Source organism: Atractosteus spatula, chromosome 13 (genome assembly GCF_055471065.1).
Source record: "Atractosteus spatula isolate fAtrSpa1 chromosome 13, fAtrSpa1.hap1, whole genome shotgun sequence".
NCBI classification, from domain to species: Eukaryota; Metazoa; Chordata; class Actinopteri; order Semionotiformes; family Lepisosteidae; genus Atractosteus; species Atractosteus spatula.
Window position 1 is genome coordinate 11,516,925 of NC_142718.1, and position 27,770 is coordinate 11,544,694.

General features: G+C 34.9%; 1 protein-coding gene across 1 annotated transcript in view; it reads left to right on the forward strand.

Moving 5' to 3' along the window:
* The first annotated feature begins 886 nt into the window (after positions 1 to 886).
* Positions 887 to 27,770, forward strand: part of LOC148821781 (contactin-associated protein-like 5) — a 138,329-nt gene continuing 111,445 nt past the window's right edge. Inside the window, exons 1-4 of the mRNA XM_088930790.1 lie at positions 887 to 1,029; positions 8,236 to 8,439; positions 8,695 to 8,879; positions 21,991 to 22,134. Of these exons, the coding sequence (XP_088786916.1) occupies positions 999 to 1,029; positions 8,236 to 8,439; positions 8,695 to 8,879; positions 21,991 to 22,134 (564 nt within the window). The 5' untranslated portion in view covers positions 887 to 998. The remainder of the gene's footprint in view (positions 1,030 to 8,235; positions 8,440 to 8,694; positions 8,880 to 21,990; positions 22,135 to 27,770) is intronic.

The following is a 27,770-nucleotide window of genomic DNA, read 5'->3' on the forward strand; positions in this document are numbered from 1 at the left end:
TACCAGGGGGCAGGGCAAGAGAAGGAGATGGTTTGAGTTTTTAAAGGAGCAAAGGTGTCAAGGGTAAATAAAAGAGCACTGTCAAGGAACTGTATTTTGTCCTCCAGAGGGTCAGAGGAAGAGAAACAAGATAAGGAGGACAGAACAGAATTTGCAAACCTTGGGTGATCAATTGATCGCCAGTAGAGGAAATTTACAGAACGTGAGGGGGGGGGGGGGGGGAAGTGTTAGAAACAGGTAATTCCAGATTGAAAAGAATAGTTAAGTGGTCAGAGAGGCCTAGATCAAGGGGAGAGCAGTGGGAGACAAAACAGTCATTTGCAATAATTAAATCTAAGGTGTGTCCTTTGTTATGTATAGGGGTACAAACAAACTGAATAAGATCATAGCATCCCCATAGAGAAAGGAAGTCTTTAGCCAGACTGGAAGACCTTGAATCTTTACCTTGAAAAACTTTTTTGGAGGCTCAAGTGAGGATTTTAGATAAAGTCAAATTTGCATAATTCGAGTAACCTGGGCAGAGGGGGTACTTCACAATCTAAGCCACATCATCCACATCCTATTTCTGAAATGGTGAGTTTGAGGTCTTGCTTAGTCGATTCTTTCTGGGGTAATCTCATCCGTATAATGAGGTATCTACCCTTCACCCAAAACAATTTAAAAGCATTTACTTACAGTATATAGGATATATCCAAAACTTCTACAGATGCATATGCTATATATATATACTGTAGGTAGCTCTTCAAACTGGACACTAATTATGACTAGTAGTGAGTCATGACTAATTTGCTAGTAGAATGTATATTCATAATGAGTAGACCTGACTGTGGTCTGTTACTTATGTGATATAATTATTTACATTTTTCCCTCTATATTTTCAGGCATTCCAAGGAAACAGCAATGCGGATAGTGTGGTACATCATAAATTCCCATACTCTATTAAGACACGATTCCTGCGTTTTGTTCCTTTACACTGGAATGCAAATGGACGAATTGGTATGAGGGTGGAAGTCTACGGCTGTGCATACAGTAAGTACTTAATATTTTATTTTTAACACCTTATTCAAACCTGCCATTTAAATTTTATTTGTTTGGCTTACATTGTTTTGCTTTTGTTATAATACTTGAAGAACAAAAACGTTCACAGTCCTACACTTTGATATTGTTGTGTTGCAGTTTAGGAGAAAGTGTCACAATACAAAGTATGCTAATATTTTTTCAGACCTGAAGTGTGCAAAAATAATTCAAGTCAGTATCAGATGTTTATATAGTAATTTTAACATGCAGAGAAACTGGTGGACCTACAACTTTCAAAAGGAAGAGCACAGTACACCATGATATTATCATGAAACTTCTTAGTTTGAGTAGTGGATTAGGCTATTTTAATAGTCACCACACAATGAGTAGATTTGAAATTAAAGGATAATTACTTTGCCCATTCAAATTTAATTTTAATAAGGAAAGTAAACATTACATGTTAGTGCCATTTAGATCTAGATTTACTTTAGATCCTATTCCAAAAAAAATTGAGAAGGAAAGTTAATCCCACATATAGTATTTTTGTGATTATTGACATTTGTAATTATTTCTTAGTGTGCACATTCATAATGCATAATGGGTCCTCAGCATGATTAATGTATGCATTTTGAATGAGTTTGCCAAACTAATAAATGCTCCACAAAAGCATTCTCATAAACTACAGAAATCATCCCCCCATCACTTACTATTGCTGAAATGACTACTATTGCTGAAAATTCTTTACACCAGGAAAAAGCTGCAATGAAAAATCTCTGTAGATTTGTGAAAACGTGTACTGAGTGTGAAAGAAATTGTTAACAAATTTGTGTATCCTGAAAAAATTATTTTGGGACAATAAACTGCTAGTAGTCTTATGTCTTTTGTCCATCTAGTCTTATGTCTTAGGTTATCATTACAAAATATTCTCTACAAAAAAACACAAATTCAGGGTTATGACATTTTGAATTTAAGAACCTCTCAAAGCTAGCAAAATCTTACAACAGCCAGAGCTAAGCAAATGATTCAGTAATTGTAGGCAACCCAAGATTTCACTAACATCCTTGGGAGATCTTAATAAAAACTCTGCATAAGGCAGTTCTCTGTAGCTGTCTAGCTCTTGACAGACCCTTATAAGACCCTTTTCATAACTGCAATAATAATAATCATCCAACAAATATGCTGATACTAAGACCTACCTAGTACTGCAGTCCTTTTCATGTATACTATGTGTATACTTCATGTATTGTATAACAAGACACATTATAGTGGAATAAACCTTAGATGTGCTTTATTGCTTATTTATTTCTTGTAATTCTAAATCACACCAGTTGGCAAATAAAAGAGGAGGAAATGGTGGATACATAGTGGCTTTAAAAATGAATATATTTACACATATAAAAGACAAATATACACATAAAAACCTCAATTGTGATTTCTGTTTAAGGGCATCTTTAAATTCCCTTACTATCTGGTGGTCAAATGACTGGCATAACTATTTTAAATTCAATTATTGGAATGCTATGTGCATGGAGTTTGCATATTCTTTCTGTGTTTGTGTGGGTAGTTCCACAGTCCAAAGACATACAGTACTGATAGGTAAATTGGCTTCTGCGAAAATTGGCCCTGGTGTGAGTGTCTCTGTGCCCAGTGGAGTACTAGAGTCCCATCCAGGGTGTCCCCTGCCTTGCACTTGTTGCTTGCTGGGATACGCTTCAGCTTCCCTACAATCCTGTACTGGATAAAGCAGTTAGAACATGTATGGGTAGATGTATAATTGTAACAAAAAAGTTGCAGTTCAAATACAATATGGAAGACATTCTCTATAACATTTCAGATGGGTAGCTGGGTCAGCATACGTAGGCTGCAACGTAACAAGTAATACGTTTATTCCATGCTGAAAAAAAGAAGAAAGAAAACACGTTTTGGCCGTGGAGCCTTCTTCAGCCTTCTTCTTCAATCACACCTGAAGAAGGCTCCACGGCCGAAACGTTGTGTTTATTTCTTCTTTTTTCAGCATGGAACAAACCTATTACTTGTTCCTCTATAAAATTTGTTTAGTTAACAAAAATAAATATTTTCAAACATTACTGAAGTCTGTATGTGTGATATGATAGCTTTTCAAATGTTGTTTTGTGGATTTGTTATTAACTTCTTAGGTCAACATAGTACATAGTCTTATACAACTTATACATGTCTGTAACAAAACATACTGTATAATTCAATTTGAAAGGAACAAGTAAAGGTTTATTCCATGCTGAAAAGAGGAACAGAAACACAACATCCCTGCTGTAGAGCCTTCGGGTGTGCACTTTTCAATGTTTATGTATTTGCTTTGCATAAAATAATACAACAGTAGTCAGTAGGAAGTTTGACAGTCTAACCTTTATACATATTCTTACAGTATGAGGTAGGTAACAATCAAGTTATCAAGGAATCTAGATAAAATATGTAACACATGGCAGTGTAAACAGTTTTCAGCTTCAAAGCAGAGGATGTTTGCTAATAAAGTTTAACTTAATTAATCAATCAACAGTCCAGAAACACAGTATATAAGAAGGGGAAGCACACTATGTTAAAAGGGGAAAAAGGTCAGATAATAATAATAATAATAATAATAATAATATTAAAAATAATAAACTTTATTTTCTATAGCGCCTTTAAAGGTGGCTTCTTAAAGCACTTTACAGAATGACAACAACAATAAATAAAAAGAATACACAAGATAAAACATAATTACAATATACAGAGAAGAAGAAATGAAAAACTGGTGAGAGGAGTGGCAACCAAACATGCCAGCCTTCCCTCTTGGCTGGAACCGGAAAAAAATGACAACAAGAAAGGGGGACAGGAGCAGATAGAACTTGAAGCTTGTGCCAGGCATGGATCTCTAATTCATGATCATCTGAAAAAAGTATTTTGAATCTTGCTATTATGTAGATTTTAGAGAACATGGAGTTCCTGATTGAAGAATCCCTCTATTTGAAATTGCCTCTCCTGCTTAGTATGTGCTGTATGTAATAGTATGTAAAAGGGAAATAGCTTCACATTTATTTTGTGGCAGACCACACAAGAGAGAGATTTAATTATAGGTTGTATTAATCATATGTCTTGATCTTGTCCTTGATCTCTGTAGGCATTATTTAAGAGTCAAATACTTGGTAGCTCCCTTGGGTTTTTTCTGGGTGGACTAGATATAGGACTGTGAAACACCCTGTCTGTATATGTGTAAATAATGTAACTTGTGTGTTGTATGTTTATGTTATGTGTAGTGTTTGTCACTCTCATTGTTAATAGATATTTGTTAAATCAAGTGTGCCTAGATCACTCTTTTCATGTGTCTCTAACTTTACTAGCTGCTCAGGTATATTGATAGCAGAAATCTTTACAAGTTGGTGATTACAAACATTAATTTTATTATTGATTAATCCATTTAGTTAATTCCTGATTTTCATTATTTTCATAAAACCCATCTGTAAAAATATGTAGCTTGAAAGATGGGTTGAATCTTTAAACATCCTTTGAATTGCCTGTTTATTTAAAAAGAATGCAACTCCATTTTAAGGAAACTTCTTTGATTAATTCTTCAGTTTTAAAACTTATTGACAAAGCTACAAAGTATTATGACATGCTAGTTAAAACTTATTTTAAGAAAATTCAGCTTTTTGCAATGCTCCCTTTCTAAGGCCAAAAAGACAACTCTTGTAGTTACATTAAGATATTAAAAACATATTGAATTTTACTCTTTGCACAAACACACATAAAATACTGGTATTAAAATGCAAAATATTCACTACGTCCCTCCGGACATGCTGAGATAGCAAATTGTAGGTGCTGATATCCTTAATTAAAAGTACATGATCTATTAGAGTGCTATCAACTGTAAACTTCCTTATGTAGACATTCACATGATTACCGAAAATAGAAAGTACTGTATCTTGGAAATAAAGGCAGCTGGAAGATTACTGTCAACAGCCCCAGTCAGCACAAAAGTAACACTAACAGATGAAATCAGTTTGGTTTGTCTGTGCTATTGTAGGGTGGGCTGAGTGACTTGGGAACAAAAGCAGCACAAACACTACTTTTAATGGTACAAACCAGCACAAATGGAACACTAATAAATGGGATGGGTTTCATTCTTTCTGCTGTTTGAAGGAGAAGGCAACTTCAATGAGCTCCATTCACAGGAGACTCAAACTTATTTTTCTACTGTACATGTTTATTTGCTTTTAAATACTGTGTGATCTCTATGATTTTAAGGTCACTACAGTATGTGTGTAATGTATTTTTGTTACTTAAATTAGCATTAAGACAAAATATAGATTATTTTAATGTATATGCAAACCTGAAATAACACATCACATCCACAACAGGCATTCAAAATAAACTATTTTATATATCCATATATCCAACTAAATAATTTTGCTAAACCTTACTTTTTATTTCTAATATTTCTAATATATTTCTAATATAAACGTAATATTTAACATACTGTGATACATAAAATTAATAGAAATGTCAAAATCGTATATAAATGAAATGTTATTTTTAGAAGAAGATTATCCGCACGGAGTTGGGCATTGGCCAGGAATCAAACCCAGGTATTTCACATGGCAGCCAAGAATTCGTCCACTGAACAACCAGTGCCTCACACTGAAGTGGTTACTGTAGAGGACCATATGTCATTCAAAACTATTGACCTCTTTTTTGTTTGTTTCTTTATGTATTTATTTGCTTTTACACATGATACGTTTTTAAAGCCAGTACAGTATGTATATTTTACAATCAAAACCTAAAATTAAAGTTTTCTAATTACTATTTATATACAGTTACTATTAATTAAGTATACTGTATTTAATGAAGAAAATTAAAAACATATTATTTGTGATACTGTACAGGAAAGCACTAATGGGTAATTCATATTTAATTTTTATTATTAAAATAAGATTTTAATAATATTTTTTAAAGGATTCACTGTTTCACCTGGGCATTTTACAGAGTACAGGTTGTTTGAAAAAAATGAAAAGGAATTGAGTGGTACCTTTTGGTGTACCGTGGTATGTTCTTTGCGGTATCCTGCACGGCACCCTGAGCATTCTGAGCTGCTGCATCTGTACCTTTTTTCAGGGTGTGTATGTAATCATTCATGTTGCAGAAACTAGAACTCTGATCTCTATGATCATGTAAGTAAACCCAAGCACTAGAGCCAGAAATACCTGTCCCATTGTTAACTATCTGTAAAACCTCTAAAAATGATTGTGCCCTTCTTTCTAATGCTAGCTAAGGATGATGTTCTGTATTTTCTTTGTACAGTGGGAGGTTCACAGTGATTTTTAATATACAAAGTTATCCCATGAATCCAAATTGTAATATTACAGTGGAACTCCTAATGAATTTCAGTAAAGCACAAACCTTTTTGCTTGCACAGTTTTACGACTATTGCAAAATCTCTGAAACAACGTTATGTAAGGGACCCTCAATATGCAAACCTCACCAGGAAAAAAATAAATTAAATGAATGAATGGCCTTTAAAGGAAAATAAAGATTGTAAGATGTGTTAAAATAAATTCACATATACATTTATCCTCTTTTTATTATTATTATTAATTTTTGTAATTCCAATTTGGAATCATCAATTGTATGTCTAGGCTCGTAGGGAACCTACTCACATGGGTAGATTTAACTAATTCAGACACACTTCTCTGTACTATCCACCCACTAGCCATCCAAACATTCATGCTACAAGCATTACAGTGACTTAAAATAGGTTCAGTTTAATTGAAAGTAAGAAATGCCCTTAACAGACATCCCTGTAAGATAACAAAGGAACAAGTAATAGGTTTATTCCATGCTGAAAAAAAGAAGAAAGAAAACAGATTTCGACCCCTGTAAGATAGCAGATAGTCTTTGTAATTGTCAACCCACTGAAGCTAAACGTGTTAGCCTGGCCAGTACCAGGTAGAGGTTGCTGGAAGAGGTTTTAGTGGGACCAATAAGGAATGCTCACCCTGCAGTCTGTGTGGGTTCTGATGCTCCTTTTTTATACTTTTTTTTATACGTGGTCATTAAAATCACTGGGAGTTTCTTAAAAAGAGTAGGGGTTTAGACCCAGTGTCTTGGCCAAATTTTCCCTTGGCCTTTACCAATCATGGCCTCTTAATAATCCCCATCTATGAACTGGCTTCATAACTCCATTCTCATTTCAAATGATAGCTATACACTATAGTTGCATCATCCAGGTAGGTGCCACACATTGGTGGTGATGGAAGGGAGTCTCCATTACCTGTTAAGCACTTTGAGTGGAGTGTCCAGAAAGTGCTGTATAAGTGTAAGGAATTAATATAATCTCCACTTACTGTAAAATAATTGCATTCATGTCAGTATTAGCTGGTTTTTAGCTGGTGCCATAGTTTGGAATCAAACCCAGAGCACAAGAGGCAACAGCTAATCTCCATGCCACTGTCATCTTACACTAGCAATGTTTCAACTATTCATATACTGTAGTGCCATAATAACCCATTAAAGCATTAGGTTCAAGTTCTCGCATACAATTTCTCAATCTTTTAGCACTAAAGTATAAGCACTTAAGAATGGATATGTTATTAATTTTAAGTAATTACGTTTACCCTGAGCTTTCTCTCAGGGTCATGTTTTTTCTGGTTAGTGACTTGACCCATGTCAACATTGAACATGTGCCATTTGGGTCACAGAGTTCTACTTCCTCTGGAAAGGAATATCTTTACCAGTTGACCTATTCAGAAGCCCTGACACTTTGATCTCAAAAACAGCTGAACTGTAAGCAGCTAATCATTAGCAGATTTTTATTCACAGAAACTTTCTTGTAATATACATTAATAGTGATTATTTGAAATAACAAATGGCTTTCTGATGTTTCATGCTTCAGAATGTAGCTTTGTCACTTGGTTACTTTAACTATAAAGTTTCAAAAAAGCATCTGAACCTCTTTGTAAAATGTACCTTCCAAATTGTATTTCTTACAAAAATGCAGGTACCACAAATTCAGTGCCTACTTTTTATCTTTTCATGTACATATCCCATACAGAGGTACTGTAGGTTATTAGAAGAATTAGCAAGCTTTTCTCAATCTAATGTAAAGTGTCCCAAAGAAACATTCTGGTAGCTTTAATGCAGTCTGTGTCGAAGTATGATAAACAACTTTTAACCATTTCCTACTTCTTATTTTATATCTCTCTTTTTTAGAGTCAGATGTGGCAGACTTTGATGGCAGAAGTTCCCTCTTATATCGATTCAGTCAGAAATCCATGAGCACAGTGAAGGATGTCATCTCTTTGAAATTCAAAAGTCTTCATGGTGATGGGGTGTTGGTGCATGGAGAAGGACAAAGGGGAGACTACATAACACTTGAGCTGCATAGGGGAAAACTTGCTCTTCATCTAAATCTGGGTATAAACGCATGCATTCTCTGTTTGAAGTGTGTATGTGAGTGCATCAGAAGATGTGTCTAGTGATAACAGCAAAGTAAAAAAAATATATAGAACAGTTTGCATGTGGCAGAGGCTAACCTTATCATATTGACATGGCGCATTTGAAAAAGCTGTAGATAAATTAATTTTGATTATATGATTGAACAAATAAATACATGACAAGTAGGATTTGGTTGAAACTAGCCTCTAACCTGTGTTTCTCCTCCCTCTGCAGATGATGCCAAGCTGCATTCAAGTAGTGGCCACATGTCTGTTACTTTGGGTAGCCTGCTAGATGACCAGCACTGGCATTCTGTCCTGATTGAGCGTTTTAACAAGCAGGTTAACTTCACTGTTGACAAACACACCCAGCACTTCCGCACCAAGGGGGATAGTGACTCACTGGATGTTGATTATGAGGTGTGTTGCCCCATTATCCAGGATCACAGCTGGTTTACTCCCCTCATGTGTCTTCAGTAAGAGAACCTGCTGTGGAGCAGCAGATTGTGCACAGGGGGAGGCCAGTGGCAACAGCAGGTGGATAAGCTATTAGTGGTTATTTAAAAGATTGACTCAGGATCAACTGTTAGCTTTTCAGTCTTCATTTCTTGGAGTGGAAAGCTTAGAGCATGAATTATAAGAAAATCATTAATTGTAGTTCAGAGCACAACATCGACAGTAAAATCTGGTTTTTAAAAATATAAATAAACATTTGTCTTTCTCAGACTTTATGCGATTCAAGATGCATTATGAGAGTAAGGTTTGTAAACATTGTAGAAGCTGCAAAAGATTTTCAAAAACACAAAATTTAAGACTGGGCAAACACCTAGCTGACACTATAGCATTTAAAGTAAATAAGTGCAGAATAGTGCATGCATGTAGCAAATGCATGAACTTCATGAGATGGAAAAACCTTGAAGAAGATAGCTATGAAAAAGATTTAGGTAGTTATGCTGACACATCATTCTGCAGATAATGTGGGGAAGCAATAATATGTTGAATAAAATGTTATGATATATTTTCAAAAGCTTTCCGTCCATCATCAGAAATCTACTTATCCTTGTAAGGGCCACAGCAAATAGATCTTACCTCAAAGATATACAGCACATGGCAGGACTGAGATTACATCTACTGTGGTACTATGCACCTCAATAGAATGCTATTTCATATCAGGGCCTTTGAAATGGACAATTTAAAATATCAATCAAATCTAGTCTAATCAATCAATCTTCAGTAGGCAAAAAGAAACTAGGATGATCAGCATAAACAATGAGAGGAAGAGAACTCCACCCAGGCCATATAAGATCTGAATTCCCATCAAGGGATGTTATAAAACACATTAGTGAGGCTACATTTAGAATAATGTGTATTGCTTTTGTCAGCACATCCAAAAATATAACTGCTCTGGAATTTGTCTATATAGGAGAGACTACTGTAGATCTATTCCTGGATTTAATAGAAAGTTCTACACAAACTAGTTACATGAATTCAATTCTTTTATTTTTACAAGAATTGCAAGAGGACACGATTAGACTATTTAGAATTTTTGTGGGTATTTACAAATTCAAATTTCTTCAAGAAACCAACGTATACTATTGGAAAATAAAGGGAAATATATGTTTTCACCGTAAGATGGAAAACAGGAGGCATTTCATTATACAAAGCACTGTATAATAAAACTTTTAGAATAACTTTTCTCATGAGCTTACAGATGCAGCCATTCAAAATGCACGGTACAAACCCGCGGTACGGTAAAGTACCCACAAGCCACCGCAGGGCACCGCGGTGATTGGCTGGCCAAAATGACCGACAGGGGCACTCATGGTGCATTGGTTGGTAGTGAAAAGATTTAATCATTTAATCTCTTTACTGTGCACATTTTAATCCGCTTAGTATTGAATATTTATATGGAATTTTACACTAAAGGGAAATTTTAGTAGCTGAGCATAAAAAGAAGAGGAGCATAACGCATCTGAAGGTCATAAACGATATTAATTTAGGAACATAAACATTACTGTATGCAAACTGTACTGTGTATGGCTGGTCGTGGTAGTTTAAGGAAAAAATACACACCAGTCTTCCATTTCTCCCTAAAAATTTTAAGCATGAAAGTTTTATGAAACGGTACCCAAATATGCGATTGCTGTATAGAATGAATTTTAATTAAAAAAAATTATTTAACACGAAAATTAAGCTGTTTACATCTTCCGCCTGAGAACAGTCACCCGTTGCTACCCAACGCAGAAACACAGCCACTAACTAGCAAAGAGAGGACATTAGCTAGCCAATATGATAAAGAAATAAATTATTATTTTGTTTATTTCTTTTGCACATTATTTGAACATTTCCATCGATTGTACAAGCACTTGGAAACTGTCCACTCCCTAGTTCATCAGGCATTTTCTTTTACGCTGCGGGCATTCTCCCGGTCTGGCGCCGGTCTGTGTCTTCTAGGATATAATGCCAGCGATTTTTTGTTAAATTTGGGTTTCCAATAACGCCGCAGCAAACTCTTGTTTTTATGTCCACTATAACAGACAATTTCCTTTGCTTTTAACCGAGCGTTTAATAATTTCCTAAAATGAAAATGATTTACTTTATTTCCCTCACGGGATCAATAAAAGTATCTATCATCTATCTACATAAACTATCGGACAGAATTCTGGGGTCTCCCTATACCAGAGATTATGGTAGGGCTTCAGAATGGTGATTGGCTGACACCATCTGACACCCCTCTGATTGGAGAAAAAAGACGTGTTGATCTGCTATACATACTGTACCAGGAAGATGATTTCTTTTTATTTGAAACGGGTATTTTAAAAGTTTAATTAAGAAGTAAAAACCTTACAGCGTACACAGATTTCTAAACTGATCAGGAGGAAGAAAAATCCCCTGTGTTTCGTGCATAAAAAGTGGTTATTAACTATCGAAACCTGTTTTATTTTATTTTTATTTAGATTAAGAGTTCCCGTCACACCCATTCCCATTTAAATCACAAACCAGTGTTTAATTAAATGTCTTTTAACGTAAATCGTTATCTTTGTCTTATACATAATAATGTTCACCACTCTGTCCAGCAAATTAATAATAAACTTTATTTTATATAGCGTTTTAAACGAATAAGTAATTAGATTGCTCATAAACCTAATCACTTATTCTACATAAACACAGTGTAATTGCTCTCTGAAAATGCTTTTTCTTTTTATTTAGGCTCAGATTTCAACTATAGATCGTATTATTAATAACCATAATAACGACCAACCAACAAAAACAACCATATAAACATAATACCAACCAAAAACATAGATAACAACCACAATACAAAATCAAATATATCAAACCATTAAACTCTCTCAAATTCCTCCAATTATCATAATCCCGCCCCTTATGCAAAACCAAACCCTCCTCCCATCCCAGTTTATCCTCTTTATCATAAACAAAATCCACCTCAATTTTCAACATAAAGCATTACACAAAATCAATACCTCAACACTCCATACTCAACAACAATAATTCACAAACAGCCAGAACATGTAACTCCACATTCCCAAATAGACCTCATTTCCATAGCCCCGCCCCTTATGCAAAACCAACATCCCTCCCCTGTTCTCTCTCTCCGTCTGCGTTTGTAATCGTTTTTATTTTTAAATAAATTTTAGCAAAGTCATGTATTTTAAAAATCTTAAGATTTCTATATGTATGTCTTTATTTAGTGGTTTCATTAGTGACAAAGGCTAAACTTTCTTGGAAAAATGTATTTTATGTAAACCATGTTTGCTATTAATTCATTTAGGGCTATGTTCATTGTCTTCCAATGAAAGAAGGGTTCCTTTCGCTGTAGTCGGGTTGACATTAGAAGCTTGCCACGCCCGGACTGTTACACCAACGCATTAGCATGTTAAAGCGATTTCATTGAGGAGCCTAGCTTTCTTAACTAGTAAGTACTGTACTTACTGGGTTTTTGAGGGGGGGAGGTGTCTTTCGCTGGAAATCTCGCCCCCTTTTACTTTTTACCTGTGAAACCGGTTTAATTCGTCACAGCCAGCACTCCCGCAGAGAGGGGGGTTGTATTTGCAGTGCATCGGTATACAGTAGATGGGAAAGCCAGAGCCGACTGCTACGCCGCCCACGTGTTATGCTCTTCGTTAATGTCTAAGCCGGAACACATCATTATATCTCATTTTGTATTTCTTAAAAAAAAATCGTTTGCCCAGCCTACCAGTATTGTTGTTATTGTTTTTATCCTGTAAAGCGCTTTGAGGAGCCACCTTTAAAGGCACCATATACAATAAAGTTCATTATTATTACTATTGTTAATTTGCTGGACAGAGAGGTGAACATTATTACGCAGAAGACAAAGATAGCGATTTACGTTGCATTGTGCATTGTGCTGCTGTAATACAGTTTTAAATAATTAAAAGTCTAAACAGTATCAGCTTTATTTATGGGTTTTAAACAAAGGCGATTTAAACGCGATTTAAATCAATATAAATGTTTATATTGTAATGCATAGGTGACTATTCATTGTTATTAAAATGACTTAAATTCGATCATGTTGTGATATTTAGAAATATAAATTTGTTTGGTGCGAGTGAAGTTTTATTTAATCTCTGAGCCAGGGAAACGTTTTATTTTTTCAAAGAAATAAAAAATAAAAAATTAGATATTATAATATAAACATTTACTGCAGTACATTTACTTTGATGGGTAGCCGCGTCAGCCTGGAACGTTTCGGCTGTGAATCCTTCTTCTTCGGCTGTGAAGTCTTCAGTTCAAAATGAAACGCTTGGAGTTTGTAATGTAGTTCGCTCTGAACGAGTTCAACTTTAATGCAGAAAAAATGTATTTCCCAGAAGCTATATTGATTCTTATGGAAGCCAGTTTCCGCCAGGGAGTAAAAAAAAAAACACACTATGGTATTCTCTCCGATGCAGTGCAGTTAAAAACATATCTCTGATGCAGTTCCTAAATGAATAAATCGTTTATGACCATCAGCCACTTTATGCTCCTTTTCTTTTTTCCAGTGGATTGAACAGGGAGAGGCATTTCATGATGTACTTTTCACGGATGAAACAACAGTGGCTCTGGAACAGTTTTCAACCATGTCGTTTTATAAAAAGGGGAGATATGTGAACAAACAAAACCCAAAACAAACATGTATGCCATACGGCGTACGCGTTACTGAAGCTAAAAGTTTAGCCTTTGTCACTAATGTAACCACTAAATAAAGACATATAGAAATCCCTACATTACAGACTGTATATGGCTGGTATTGGTAGTTTAAAGAAAAAATACACACCAGTATTCCACTTTCTCCCTAAACATTATAAGCATCAGAGTCTTACATGTGGTTATTTTGGAAACGTTTGTACGTGCTCCTTCTGACCATGTTACTGTTTACTGTTACTGACCATATTAAGTTTAAGTGCCTGTGGGCACTTTTCCTGTCCGTGGTGGGGGGTGTACCATCTTTCATTAGAAGGTTAGTCTGTTCTACTCTGAGAATGTAGAGGGGGTGGAAGGTGCCCGCGGTCATTTAATTAGTATTAAAATTCGCACTGATTCCCTTGCGAAGATACGGACATAGGAATATTCGTGCGTGGTCAAAAAAATGGCATAAAAACGACAAAGTGAAGGCTGTGAAAACATTCACAATGTACTTTATACACAAAGCAAGTGTTCTCACAACTCTAGGAGGTTTTGTGAAAATGCTACAGGCGTGCCAAAATCGTTTTTTTAAATTCAAGGTGACTTTACTGCGGTTTTCATTTTCAGGTTGTGAATCAAAAAAGGCATTTAATTAAACATGCGATTGCGATTTTAATCAATTACTGTATTGATTGAAACACACATTCTGTACAGATATAGTACAGTCACATTCTCCTGTCATCCAGTGGTGTTAAACTAATTAGCAGGTGATTGAGATAACAATGCACCGCCCACTGAGTAGAATGTTCTCATTTGTTCTCAAGTGTAAAAAGAGGTGATAATTCTTAATAATTCCGTGTCGCATTAACTAACCTCTTCAGTTTATTCCGCCAGACAGTACATGAATATAATTATATTGTTATTAATTTGTTTAGATACGCAATTCCATATTATATTCCTTGTTAATCAAATTCTAAAATTATGCATTTGTTAGATAACAAGCGAATTCACAGAAAAGGTTAAAAGACTATCACTTTTCACAAAGTATATAATCCTAATATGGTCAGAAGGAGCACGTAAAAACATTTCCCAAATAACAACATGTAAGACTTTGATGCTTAAAATGTTTAGGGAGAAATGGAATACTGGTGTGTATTTTTTCTTTAAACTACCAAGACCAGCAATATACAGTACAGTTTACATACAGTAATATGTTTATGTTCCTAAATTAATATCGTTTATGAGCCTGTGAAAGTCATGGTGAATCGGAGATTCTCAAGAATTACTTTGTATGATTGGAAACGAATGCGTGATCGGATCAACTAAATGCTGTGGTGTTACTTTTTGTCAATGAAAAAATAAACTCTTTTCGTTTACAAAGACGGTTACAAAGAATGTGGACCAGGGTAATACTTTGAGCTTACAGCTTGTCCAAGGTCATTCATTATTAATACTATTAGTAATATCTTTGGTAAAGACTTTGATGCATAAAATATTCCTGCATAATTAAAATATTTATGATAAAGGTGGTAGGTTGTGTACTTTTGTCCAACAGAACAATCTTGCTTTTATAAAATATACCGCCTTTTTAATGTTTAATGATTAACATGCTGTAATACACTGTTTAAATTTAAACAGTCTAAAGTCTAAAGAGTATACAACTTAAATTCTTAATTGAATAAAGATTGTCCCTCAGCAGTGATCGGGATTCGAAACCGACGTTTTCTGGTGACAGCTCAAATGCTGTACAGGAGAGGTTAACCTTTATTAGCTCCACCTGGTGGTTTTACAAGGTGATTCCGGATAATATTAACATCATCTAATTTGCATACGGTATGATGCGGTATACTGCGGCACGCCCACCGTGTTATACCGCAGCATACCCTGCTTGTTTTGAATGGCTGCATCTGTATTACCAAAGCATGTCTCTGGAAATGGTACATAAGGCATGTCAAATATGATATTTCAACATTGATAGTGATATCATATGTTTGTGTTATCTGGGTAGCCAATCTTGTAATTGTAAAGGCATTATGTAGGATTCAGTGGTTTAGTGAAACTCTAATTAAGATGTAATAAAAAGTGTAATTTGAACTAGGTTCCTCTTTCTATGGGACATGACCCAAGGAGCAAGCAAGGATGCAGCAAGGATGATAATGAGGTTGAGGGAGGTTTGCAAAATTACAATAAACATATTATGCATTGTTTCCAGATGGAAACTCAGGGGAGGTGTTTCATTTGAGTTTGTGATGTATGAAGATGGTGAGCATGTTATCTGAGTGGATGACTCCAAGAAAAAACCTCCTAAGAGAGAGTGTGAGCTTGCTTTATAACCCTAATTGAGTTTCTAAATGATCTTACACCTGAATAATGTCTGTATGTGGCCACCATTATAAGCATTGTTTTTTTAAACAAATTAAACTATTCTTTAACAGCACAGTTTAACATTGACATAATTTCTCAAATTGACCAGAGAAAATCACAAGAACAATAAAGAGCTGGCAGTGCATAAATATAATCATTCCCATAGCTGCCAGAATCCCATGTAGGTGCATAAAAAGGCAATTAATTGTGCCAAACTAGAAGCAAAAAAGGGGACAGTCATTGTCTGTATGGACTCTGGTAATTTCCCAGAGGCATGTATGACTTTTATAAAGAGATTTACTTACAAATGTACAATTGACCAAAATATATTCAATTAAAAATGTGAAATGAGTTTTAATGAGACAGAAGACCAACTGTAGATGTAAACTAAGATAAATATAATCTAATGTAAGTTGTACATGTGCATATCAAAAATAGCACTGTCACGAAAGTTAGGATATTTATTTTTAAAACAATATTCTGCACATTTTCAATGTTATAATCATTAAAAATTATGCTGACATAAAAAGGATCTTGCTTAGATATGCAGTTATTAAACAAGTGTAAAATGGGCAATGATGTAATGAATTAGATTGTTTTTGTGTAAGATAGTTTAATTTAGGGCAGCACAGTGGAGCAGTTGTTAGCATTGCTGCCTTACAGCACTTGTATACTGGATTAAATTCTGCAACTCACAGCTAGCAACCCACTGAAGCTAAGCATGTGTGAGCCTGGTCAGTACCTGGAAGGGAGACCTCCTGGGAAAAACTAAGGGTGCTGCTGGAAGAGGTGTTAGTGAGGCCAGCAGGGGGTGCTCACCCTGCGGCCTGTGTGGGTCCTAATGCCCCAGTATAGTGACTGGGACACGATATTGGAAACAGGCGCCATCCTTCAGATGAGATGTAAAACTGAAGTCCTGACTCACCGTGGTCATTAAAAATCCCAGGGCATTTCTCGAAAAGAGAAGGGGTGTAACCCCGGCATCCTGGCTAAACTTCCCATTGGCTTTTACCAAACATTGCCTCCTAATAATCCCCATCTATGAATTGGCTTCATTACTCTGCTCTCCTCACCACTAATAGCTGATGTGTGGTGAGCGTTCTGGTGCACTATGGCTGCCGTCGCATCGTCCAGGTAGATGCTGCATATTGGTGGTGGTGGAGGGGAGTCCCCATTACCTGTAAAGTGCTTTGAGTGGAGTGTCCAGAAAAGCGCTATATAAGTGTAAGCAATTATTATTATCTCTTTACTGGGCACATTTTAATCCACTTAGTATTGAATATTTATATGGAATTTTACAACTAAAGGGAAATTTTAGTAGCTGAGCATAAAAAGAATAGGAGCATAATGCATCTGAAGGTCATAAACGATATTAATTTAGGAACATAAACATATTATGTAAACTATATTTTGCTGGTATTGGTAGTTTAAAGAATAAATATACACCAGTATTCCATTTCTCCCTAAACATTTTAAGCATCAAAGTCTTACATGTGGTTATTTTCTGAAACGTTTTTACCTGATCCTTCTGACCATGTTACTGTACGTTTATATACAGTACTTTGTGAAAAAAGTGATAGTTTTAAGCTTTTCTGCGAATACGCTCGATATCGGAGTAAACAAAAGCATACTTTTAGAATTTGATTAATAGGGAATATAATATGGAATCGCATATCTAAAGAAATTAATAATGATATAATTATACAGATATAGCCATTCAAAACAAGCGGGGTACGCTGCAGTATAACGCTACGGTATTTGTCATACCACAAATTACCATATGCAAATTAGATCATGTTAATAGTATTCGGAATCACCTTCTAATACTGCCAGGAGGAGCTAATAAAGCTTAACCCGTCATGTACAACATTTGAGCTTTTAAATTTAAACTGTGTATTACAGCATGTTAATCATCATACATTAAAAAGCTGGTATATTTTCTGAAAGCAAGATTGCTCAGTTGGGCAAAAGTACACAACCTACCTTTATCATAAATATTTTAATTATGCAGAAATATTTTATGCATCAAAGCCTTTACCGAAGATATTACTAAATTAATAATGAATGACCTTGGACAAGCTGTAAACTCAAAGTATTACCCTGGTCCACATTCTTTGTAACCGTCTTTGTAAACGAAAAGAGTTTATTTTTTCATTGACAAAAAGTAACACCACAGCATTTAGTTGATCCGATCACGCATTCGTTTCCAATCATACAAAGTAATTCTTGAGAATCTAGAATAACCGTCTTTGTAAACAAAAATACTATTTTTTACATGCTCCTTCTGACCATATTACTGTACATTTATATACTTTGTGAGAAAAGTGATAGTTTTAAGCTTTTCTGCAAATACGCTCGTTATCGGAGTAAATAAAAGCATATTTTTAGAATTTGATAATAGGGAATATAACATGGAATCGCGTATCTAAAGAAATTAATAATGATATTTAAAAAATTAAAAAATTTGATTGCCCAGCCTAACTGGGGCGTTTATAATATTGTGGCATTATTATATAGGACGGACACAGTGACACTTGTTGAATGAAAACGGGTGCTTTATTTTTCAGTACAGCTGAGTACAGAGACACACACACACTTTTTCATATATAACATATATTATATATTTTTCATATATAAGATATAATGATGTGTTCCTGCTTAGACATTGCATGACTTTAAAAGCTATAAAAACAGGTTTCGATAGTTAATAACCACTTTTTATGTGTGAAACACAGTGATTTTTCTTCCTCCTGATCAGCTTAGAAATCTGTGTATGCTGTAAGGTTTTTACTTCTTAATTAAACGTTTAAAATACGTTTCAAATAGAAAAAATCATATTCTGTTGTCTTCCTGGTATGTAGAACAGATCAGCAGGTGTTTTTTTCCCCAATCAGAGGCTCACCACAATTCACACTCAACCACATCACAGATCTGCCACACACATACGCCTCAGGATGGTGAGGTCACTGCCTTTCATATGAATCCTTTCATATGGAAACATTTTGACACTGCGCTTAACAATCTTAGGAAGATCACAAAACAAGCCTGTTAGCCTGGTTTTTGCCTAAAACAATCATGCCCGAGAAAGTGAAGTAGCATTAACTAGCAAAGGTGTTTCGCAGACGTAGGCATAGTACGTAATTCAGGCTTTATGAACTCTAATAATTAATAACCCTAATTAATCGAATCACAGGTGTGAGTTCATAAAGCCTGAATTATGTACTATGTCTACGTCTGCGAAACACCTGATCATCTACTCTAAAGATTTCAGTGCTTTGTGTATATTCTAATCACAGTGGAGGCAGGGTGTGTGGGGACAGGTTACCGGAGTAAAGTTAGGTTGAAGTTCGAGAATGATTTTGGCACGTCTGTAGAGTTACAAAAACACTTGCTGTGTGTACAAAGTACATTATGACTGTTTTCACAGCCTTCACTATGCCGTTTTTAAGCCATTTTTTTGACCACCCTCGAACATTATTTTGTTTATATCTTCGCAAGGGAAACACAGAAAGCCTTCAAACCAAATGCATTTTAAAGACCACAAACTCCGGTTTTTCATCGATGCATAATTATGCACTAACTGGAACCCCGGGGGACCGCTGTGTACACACCTTCACAATGCGAGAAATACTGCTCAATACGGCTTCGTGTGAAAAACCTGTATATCACCATAGGAAGCATAACAGCGCAGCCTCCAATTAACCAGACTGTAAGCACGGGAATAAAGCTTTGTTTGATTTCTGAAACCCTTTCTTAATGTCCTGTTTTCATTCAGGTAAGGGTCAACTATATACACAATACTGCTGACAGCAGGAAAATTCAAATATTCTTTACTCAGCAGCTTATTAAAAACAGCTCCCATGATGTTCAAACCGATTTTTTTACACAGAAGACTGCGTTCTGAATCTCTTTTTCTCGTGCATTTATTTAATGTGGCACTGTGCACCCCTATGAAGAGGGCAGTGCTGTTCACAAGCCTATAGCATTTAAACCACAGCACCCACAATGCTGCACGTAAGTGTGCAACTAAGCAGGTCCTCTGACCTTTCCAAGTCTTGCTTTAGGTTGTGAAATCTCTTATTTTTTAATGATTTTTCAATATGGCATTTTTTAACCATTACACAATTAAAAAAATCATTTGCCCAGCCTAATTTTAAAGACCTCTACTTGTGAAACTTTTCTCAGCCTGTACATGAAACTATATACACAATACTGCTGACAGCGGGGAAATTCCTATTCTTTACTCAGCAGCTTATTAAAAACAGCAACCGTGTTCAAATTGGTGTGATTTTTTTACACAGAAGAGTGACACAGTTTCGCGTTGTGAAGTGAGAGAGAGCGCGCTGGGCGCTCCTCGGCTGTAGTGCCAGGCGCATGTGCAACATCGGCTTTGCATTTTTTAACCCTACACCCTGCAGTACTGCTGTGTACTTACAGTACGAACATGTTGTGAGTCTTATACTACCAAATTCTAAGGCTTCTAAATATCGGAATCGCATGTATTCTCAAACACTTTGTGATATGTTAATTTTAACAAATCTGGACATTTATTAAAGACAATATATTTGCTATGAAATATGTGTTACACCAGTAATATTACCTCTGTACTGTAATGAATACCATAATCACATTGCAGTTTTGTTGCAACTTAAAAAGGTGTAGAGGTACCATCTAAGGTTTTGAGAAAACCTTAAAGTTATGGTTAATGATTCATGTGATTATATTCTCTCTTTGTGGCAAACACTTATTTTAAAATGACTCTACTGTATATTATATTGTACAAATACCATTTAAATTACAGGTATTTATATAGAGTATTTTACTGCATTATAGATGCACCATAATTTTTACATGATTTGTGTGGATATCCAATTTGAGAAACAAAAGGGATTTTATTTTATGCCTTTAATAAATGTCCTGAGCACATTCTGAATAAAACAAATTTGGTACCTTGAATCAGTTAAGACAATAATGCAATGCATCATATATATACATACATTTTGCACAAATGTCTTTTGATCTAGGCGCAAGGTGTTACCACAAACCTGATTCTGCATAGAACTAAGGGTGTACTTACTTTTTCATACAAAGATATTGAATGTTGGCTGATTTTGTTTTAAATAAATATTGACAATGTATAATTATTGTGTTATTTGTAAAATAAGACTAATTTTATCAACTATTAAGGCTCAGGGAGGACTAGGTGAAGGTCAAATATATAGAAATATGTTAAACCATAAAATCATAAGGGAGTGTACATACTTTTTCACCACACTCTGTATACAAACACAGGTAATTAAACTTCTGATTATTAGCTGGTATCTCAAAATGGTGAATCTCATTTAGCTGTTCACATATAGAATTAAATATTTCTCAAAAATGATTCAAGTGACTGAAAAGTGAAAAGTGACATTTTATGTTTTATTTTTTAACTGTTTTCATTTACTTTTTGTCTTCAAAGTGGTCTTTTTGATACTAACATTTGAAAGCTTATGATGTAGTAGATTTAATTTAATCTTTAATACCAAAGTGAAAGCAAATACAAAATGTAAATTTCTCTACTGCAACAGCTACAGCTACAAAACTGAAAATGGTAGCAACTTGACAGTTTAAAGATTACTTTTTTATTTTAAATGTAAGTTTGATACAAAAGGCAAATAGTGTGGGTGTCAAATGCAGGAATGGGTGTCAAATTCTATTTAGCCTTATTCCAGAATCTGAAACCTTGTTCCATCCATTTCAGGAATATGTTTGTGGAGAAATGACTATTGATAGGTGTTTCAGTCTTTAACTGCTGTAATGTTAAGTGAAAGTACACTTTCAAACAGCATTACCTTGCTTTTCCTTGGAATATACAAAATAATATTGTTAAATTTTTGCATCTCAGGCCAGCTGATCCTTCTCAGAGAATTTGTTAGAAAATATAGGTTATCAAAGTCATACTGGTTTTATATAAAAGTAATATCATCATCTTCTAATTAGGTTTTATTTATTTGTTTGTTTGTTTTTTCCCACAAAGCTCAGTTTTGGAGGAATCCCACTTCCTGGCAAACCAGGGACTTTCCTGAGGAAGAATTTCCATGGTTGTATTGAAAACCTATACTATAATGGAGTGAACATAATCGACCTAGCCAAGAGGCGAAAACCTCAGATCTATACTGTGGTATGTATTTTAATCACACTGCTTGTTTTGGAAACAGAAAAGCATAGAAAACAAAACAAAGGAAAGATATGAAAAGAATAAAAAAGTGCTATGAGTAGTTGAGATGGATAGCTGTGTCAGCATGCGTAGGCTGCAAAAGAAGTACAGTAATAGGTTTATTCCATGCTGAAAAGAGAAGAAAGACCTGCTTTGGGTGTGGAGGCTCCACAGCTGAAACATTGTTTTCTTTCTTCTCTTTTCAGCATGAAATAAACCTATTACTTGTTCCAACAATGTGCTATGTCTTATTGTTGTTTACATAAATGTTTTGTGTTTCAGTTTATCCCCCAATTTAGTCTCTATCCCTGAATTGGCATTGACAACTTCATATCTTATCAGACCCTCACCTGGCTCAAATATCCAAGTGCATATTTTCATATGAAGAAATATATAATGTAGATAATTTTGTTTATGGTCAGAATAGTGTAAATGGCCCAAGAGGAAGGGCATGATTGATCAAATTATTAGTTGATAATTCCAGGGGCAGAATTGGAATCTACCCCTTTCTTCAATTAGAAACATCAGTCTAAAAAATCATTTTTGTACTGCTGCCTTCCATAAAAGTATAATACATTTCATAAGGATTCAAAGTACAATGAAATAGGTGAGTTATACTACCAAAGTGTCTGTCCAGGCTATCATTATGCTATGTATTAGTGTTGAATACCAATGTTTAAAAGTATTCTTTAGGATCTTTGATTACTAACTGAATATAGTTTATTTTTCTAAACAAACAAAAATAATAGAGATCCTTAAGGGTGTCAAAGGAAATATATCACAGTAATATATAGAGAAAGAGCATAACAGTACAGTAAGCCATGGATGTATACTGTGTATGGAAAGGTTTTAATTACACTAGTAGTAATATTGTTACAAAAACAGAAAATCAGAAATAGACTGAGTGGATAAGTCAATAACTAAATAATAATAACCCCCAACGTATAAAGATGTTGCCAAGAATATACCCAAGTGGTTGCTATAATTAGAGGCACATAGGTTATTTGGTCATTGGCAGAGCTTTGGTGAAAAAACTAATAATTCAGGCACAGTGGGTTAAACAAATGCTTATTGACAGTACACACACAAAACAACACACAGCATAAACATACAACACACAAGCTACCCTTTTTAAAAATTTACACACAAGGAGTCCAAGAGGCCTTTGTCCTAACCACCCAGAAAAACCCCTGTCTGTGACCAAGTATACCACCTACAAAGGCCAAAAAAAGAGAGTTGCCTTCTAAACTGAAAATAATATGTTCTACAGTTAAATCTATCACTCTGTAAACCTGGATGCCACAAAATGAATGGGAATCTATCTCTCTATTCTAAAAAACTCACAAACCAGGATAGGGTGTTTTTAACCAAGAGATTCTTTATACAGGAAATCAGAGTTCCAAACAACAACAGGGCAGAAATTTCTCCTAACAAGGTTCAAATACTTTGCTCCAATTTGGTCTCTCTGGATAATCTGGACAAGGAGCTCTCCTGTCCTCCTCTGTCTCTTTCTTCTCCCTGCCTGTCTGTTTTATGCTCTATTCCTGGAATGTTGATTGATATTAAATAATTTACCCAGAACTTAATTAACAAAGGTTAACCAAGGTCAACTTTTCAATTGCTTTTATCACTGAATCTCTCACACAAGTCAGGTGTTACTGGTTGTATTTAGATTCTTAAAGACACTTGATAGCAATTTATTACTTAAACCATACTTTATGACACTTACAAAAACCATGTGAGCAATAGCATTTAAACAAAGCATCAAACAGCCAGACATGGAACAGTACAGTATGAAAGAATTTAATATCTTATATTTTTTCTCGTTTAATAGTAGAATTTAAAATCTTCTGCTGTCCTCAGTAAAATTGCCAAACTAGGAAATAATATCTAATAATTTGTTTATAGTAATTGTGTTCTAAATTGTGGATGCCAAAAAGGACCACAAAACACAAAGGCTCTTTTCTCAAATTAAAACTGTCTGTTCATGGGCTCTGTTAAATCCATTGTAGCAACTAAATGTTCCATATGAGGATAGATAATAAATATTTATTTACAGATCCAGCCATTCAAAATGTGCAGGGGATACTGCATTAGTTTGCAGTTCAGGGGCTGCAGGGTACTGCAGTTTTTTTAAATAGGGTTGCACTACTTTGTAAAACCACCAGGTGGAGCAGTAAAAGCTGGATATATAAAAAAAGCTTATTATTATACATGATGTGCCTCTTTCAGGTTTACATTCACATAAAGAAAATCTAAAGGTAAATTTTGGTACCTGAAAATAAAAACAGTAGTATAATGTAATATATACCTAATGTACACACAGTAGGTGCTAGTGGTAGCTAAATATAAACAACAGTATTCCACCTTCTTCATAAATATTTTATGCATCAAAGTCTTTACCTTGGAGAATTACTTTTGTTTTGTTTCTTACATAGCTGAAGATATAAAAATAGTCCACTATTATAGCCTGTTGTGAACGCGATGTGTCTCTTTCAGGTTTATATCTGAAGTGAGAACATCTATATTTTGACTTAATCCAAATTTCAGCAGCCAGTAATCAGCCAACAGTTTAACTTTAAATTTAAAACTGTAAATTATATATTCTGTAAACTGAAGAGTTATAGAGAAGACAAGTGTATCACCTTTTTTAAATTTGTAAAAACATTCCAATTTAAATGCAATACGTAATATATTATTATTCTGAATTATTCTGAAGAGTTACAGAGAAGAGTCTTGTCTTTTCAGGTTGTAATTGAACCTTTAGAGCAATCCTTTTGGATATATTTCTTACATAGCCTTGGATCTGTAGAAATAGTTTGTTGATATAGCTTGTTGCGAAAACGATGTGCCTCTTTCAGGTTTACATCTGCATTAAGAACATCTATATTTTGTCTTAATCCAAATTTCCGCAAAGAGAAATATAACTTTAAATTTGGATTAAGAAAAAATATTTCACACATACTGTACTATAGTGGCTTTTAAACCATATTGTCTAATACTGTGTATACAGTATATTAATGCAGTATACGAACTAACTGCTGGTCATTGCAATGTGCGCTACTGTTTCGGTATATCTGTGGACCTGACTTCATGGGATTCGCATGTGTGGAACAGCGGGAGGTGAGACCCAGGGCAGGTGGGGGAGAGTATTTTGATTATACTATGAATGAGTCCCTGAGGCATGTCGTCCAAGTTTCAGAATTATAAACCTTTGATGAGTTTGCACGAGAGAAAGGGGTAACTTTTCAGAAGTCATGTATTGTGCAATTTAGGTGAATTTGACAAACAGCTAATGTTGCTTAAAGAATTTAAAATCTATCTGATTGTACTGTAGCTCTCACATAATTGAGCAGAAAGTCACCTTGCTCTCACAAGCAACCCTGTTAGCGTTTGTGTTAGCACACTGCACCCTTTTGAATGGATTTTAATCACCTTTATCACCTTTGTCTTTCTGGGGCATGGGAGTTGAATGCCTTCCTCAGTTTAAAATCTGATACATTCCCAGTAAACCGAGAGACTAAGACCGGCTATTGATAAAACATCTGCCTTGTGACATTTCTCAAACTGCTCCAAAGTCGGATGCAGAGTAAAATGCTTTAAACCAAATGCCATGATGATCACTGCAATTACCCATAAAAAAATAACTAACAACAACAATAATAAGTAATATTATTGACAACCCCAAGTGCAGCATGCGTTAACCAAGGAAAAAATATTGGCTCCACAAAACAAATCAAAGAACCTGAACAAGCTCCCAAATATGCTACATCCCCACTATAGTTATAACAAGGTGAAAGTGTGAAGCTGATTATTAAAACATTTTTTAAAGAAAAACAAGAATAAGAAACAATGACATGTTACTGCCTAATTTAGACATTACATGACTTTAAAATTTTAAGATTTAAATAGTACAACCTCGAATATATTCACCATTGTATTAACAGTTACAAATCCAAAACCTTTTAAAACAGAAGCTGTTAACTCTCCTTCACACCTGCATGTCAAGGTCACGGTGGGCCCAGCAGCTCTTTTGTTTGGATTACACTATGAATGAGTCCCAGAGGCATACCATCCGAGGTTTCGAAGTTTTAAAAAAATCAAACCTTTGTTTGGATGAGAGAATTTGGTATCTTTTTAGAAGTCGTGTACTGATTGCAAAGAATCTGATTTTGACTAACCTTAAAGAGCTAATTTTGCTTGAAGAATGTAAAATCTGTCTGCCTGACTGTACTGCAACTCATTTCAATGAACTGTTCAGACACCTACGGAAATACAGAGGGTTCTCAATTTACACGAGGGATGCATTCCGGAAATCTGCACGTATTGTAAATTACGCATAATTTTTAAAAAAATTCCTATTTAAAATAATGGTAAATGCTATTGTTGCATTCTGCGCATGTAAATTTGACCCCACTTACACCAGATAGATGCGAATAATGGGACGCGACATCAATATATCAACTTGTAATATGTATAAAATAAAAATACAATTTAAATAAAAATACATAAAATATATAAAAATTAGTAAGCATCAGTTATGTTTACTGTAAAGGGAATTTGAGAGAGAGAGTGAGAGAAAATGTAAGAGAGAGAAAAATTCAAATTCAATGATCTCTTGATGCATGCCGTACTCTCACCAAGCTTTGCAAAGAAACTCATTTCAAACTCATGTAAAACAAGAACCCACAGTACCTGACCTAAATTTAAGGTCTGCTTCTTTCACGGTCATGTTATGCGAAATGTTTTTGTTAAACTCCGAGATCCTGATTGATTTGACTTTATATTTGTCCCATTAAGCTGAAAGAAAAAAAGAAGACATTCTGTAGTTAATCTTTTTTAAATTCAATTCATTATATTATTTCTTAATGATTATTATTGTTAATAATTATTATTATATTATTTATTATAAAACCACCAACATCGACACAGGTGCAGCTGCTGCTCATAACCTCTCATTAATTTAAAATACGCTGAACTCTGCCACAGGCACCCCTTTGAGTTTTTAACACCTTTTGTCTGTCCGGGGGAACGAGGACCCAAGTACCCCGCTATGAGAACACAAATGTGAATTGAACATTTAAATTCGGTGATATATAAAATTAATACCCGATACAACCAGCTAAATACATATATCTATATCAATAAAATAATATTGTTATTTTGTTGCTCAGAAACTTAGCCAATTATTCAAAAATTAAGAAGCTTCATATTTCGGAAACGCCATGATTGGTACACAAGGAAGTGAATTTTGTTACAGTTATAATCAGGAGAAAAAAGGTTTATTTGTTTTTTATTTGTGGCTGCTGCAGTTGAACCCTTTGCAATGGCTGGATAGTTAATTTCTTTAGGTATTTATCTGCAAGCTAATTGAAGATGAAACAAAGCTCGAAGCCCAGTGGGTGCAGCAGCAGCATTGTCTATTTTGCAGTAGACAATGAAACGATCATAGTTTGTTATGTAGGGCACTGTGACTGAGGTACACTTTGATACAGTACAAATAAATGTATTTCCCACATCCTGGACTGTATTGACAACATTCTGCTGTATGCATGTGGTACATCTTTGTTCAAGATTTAAAACTACAGTATGCAAAAAAG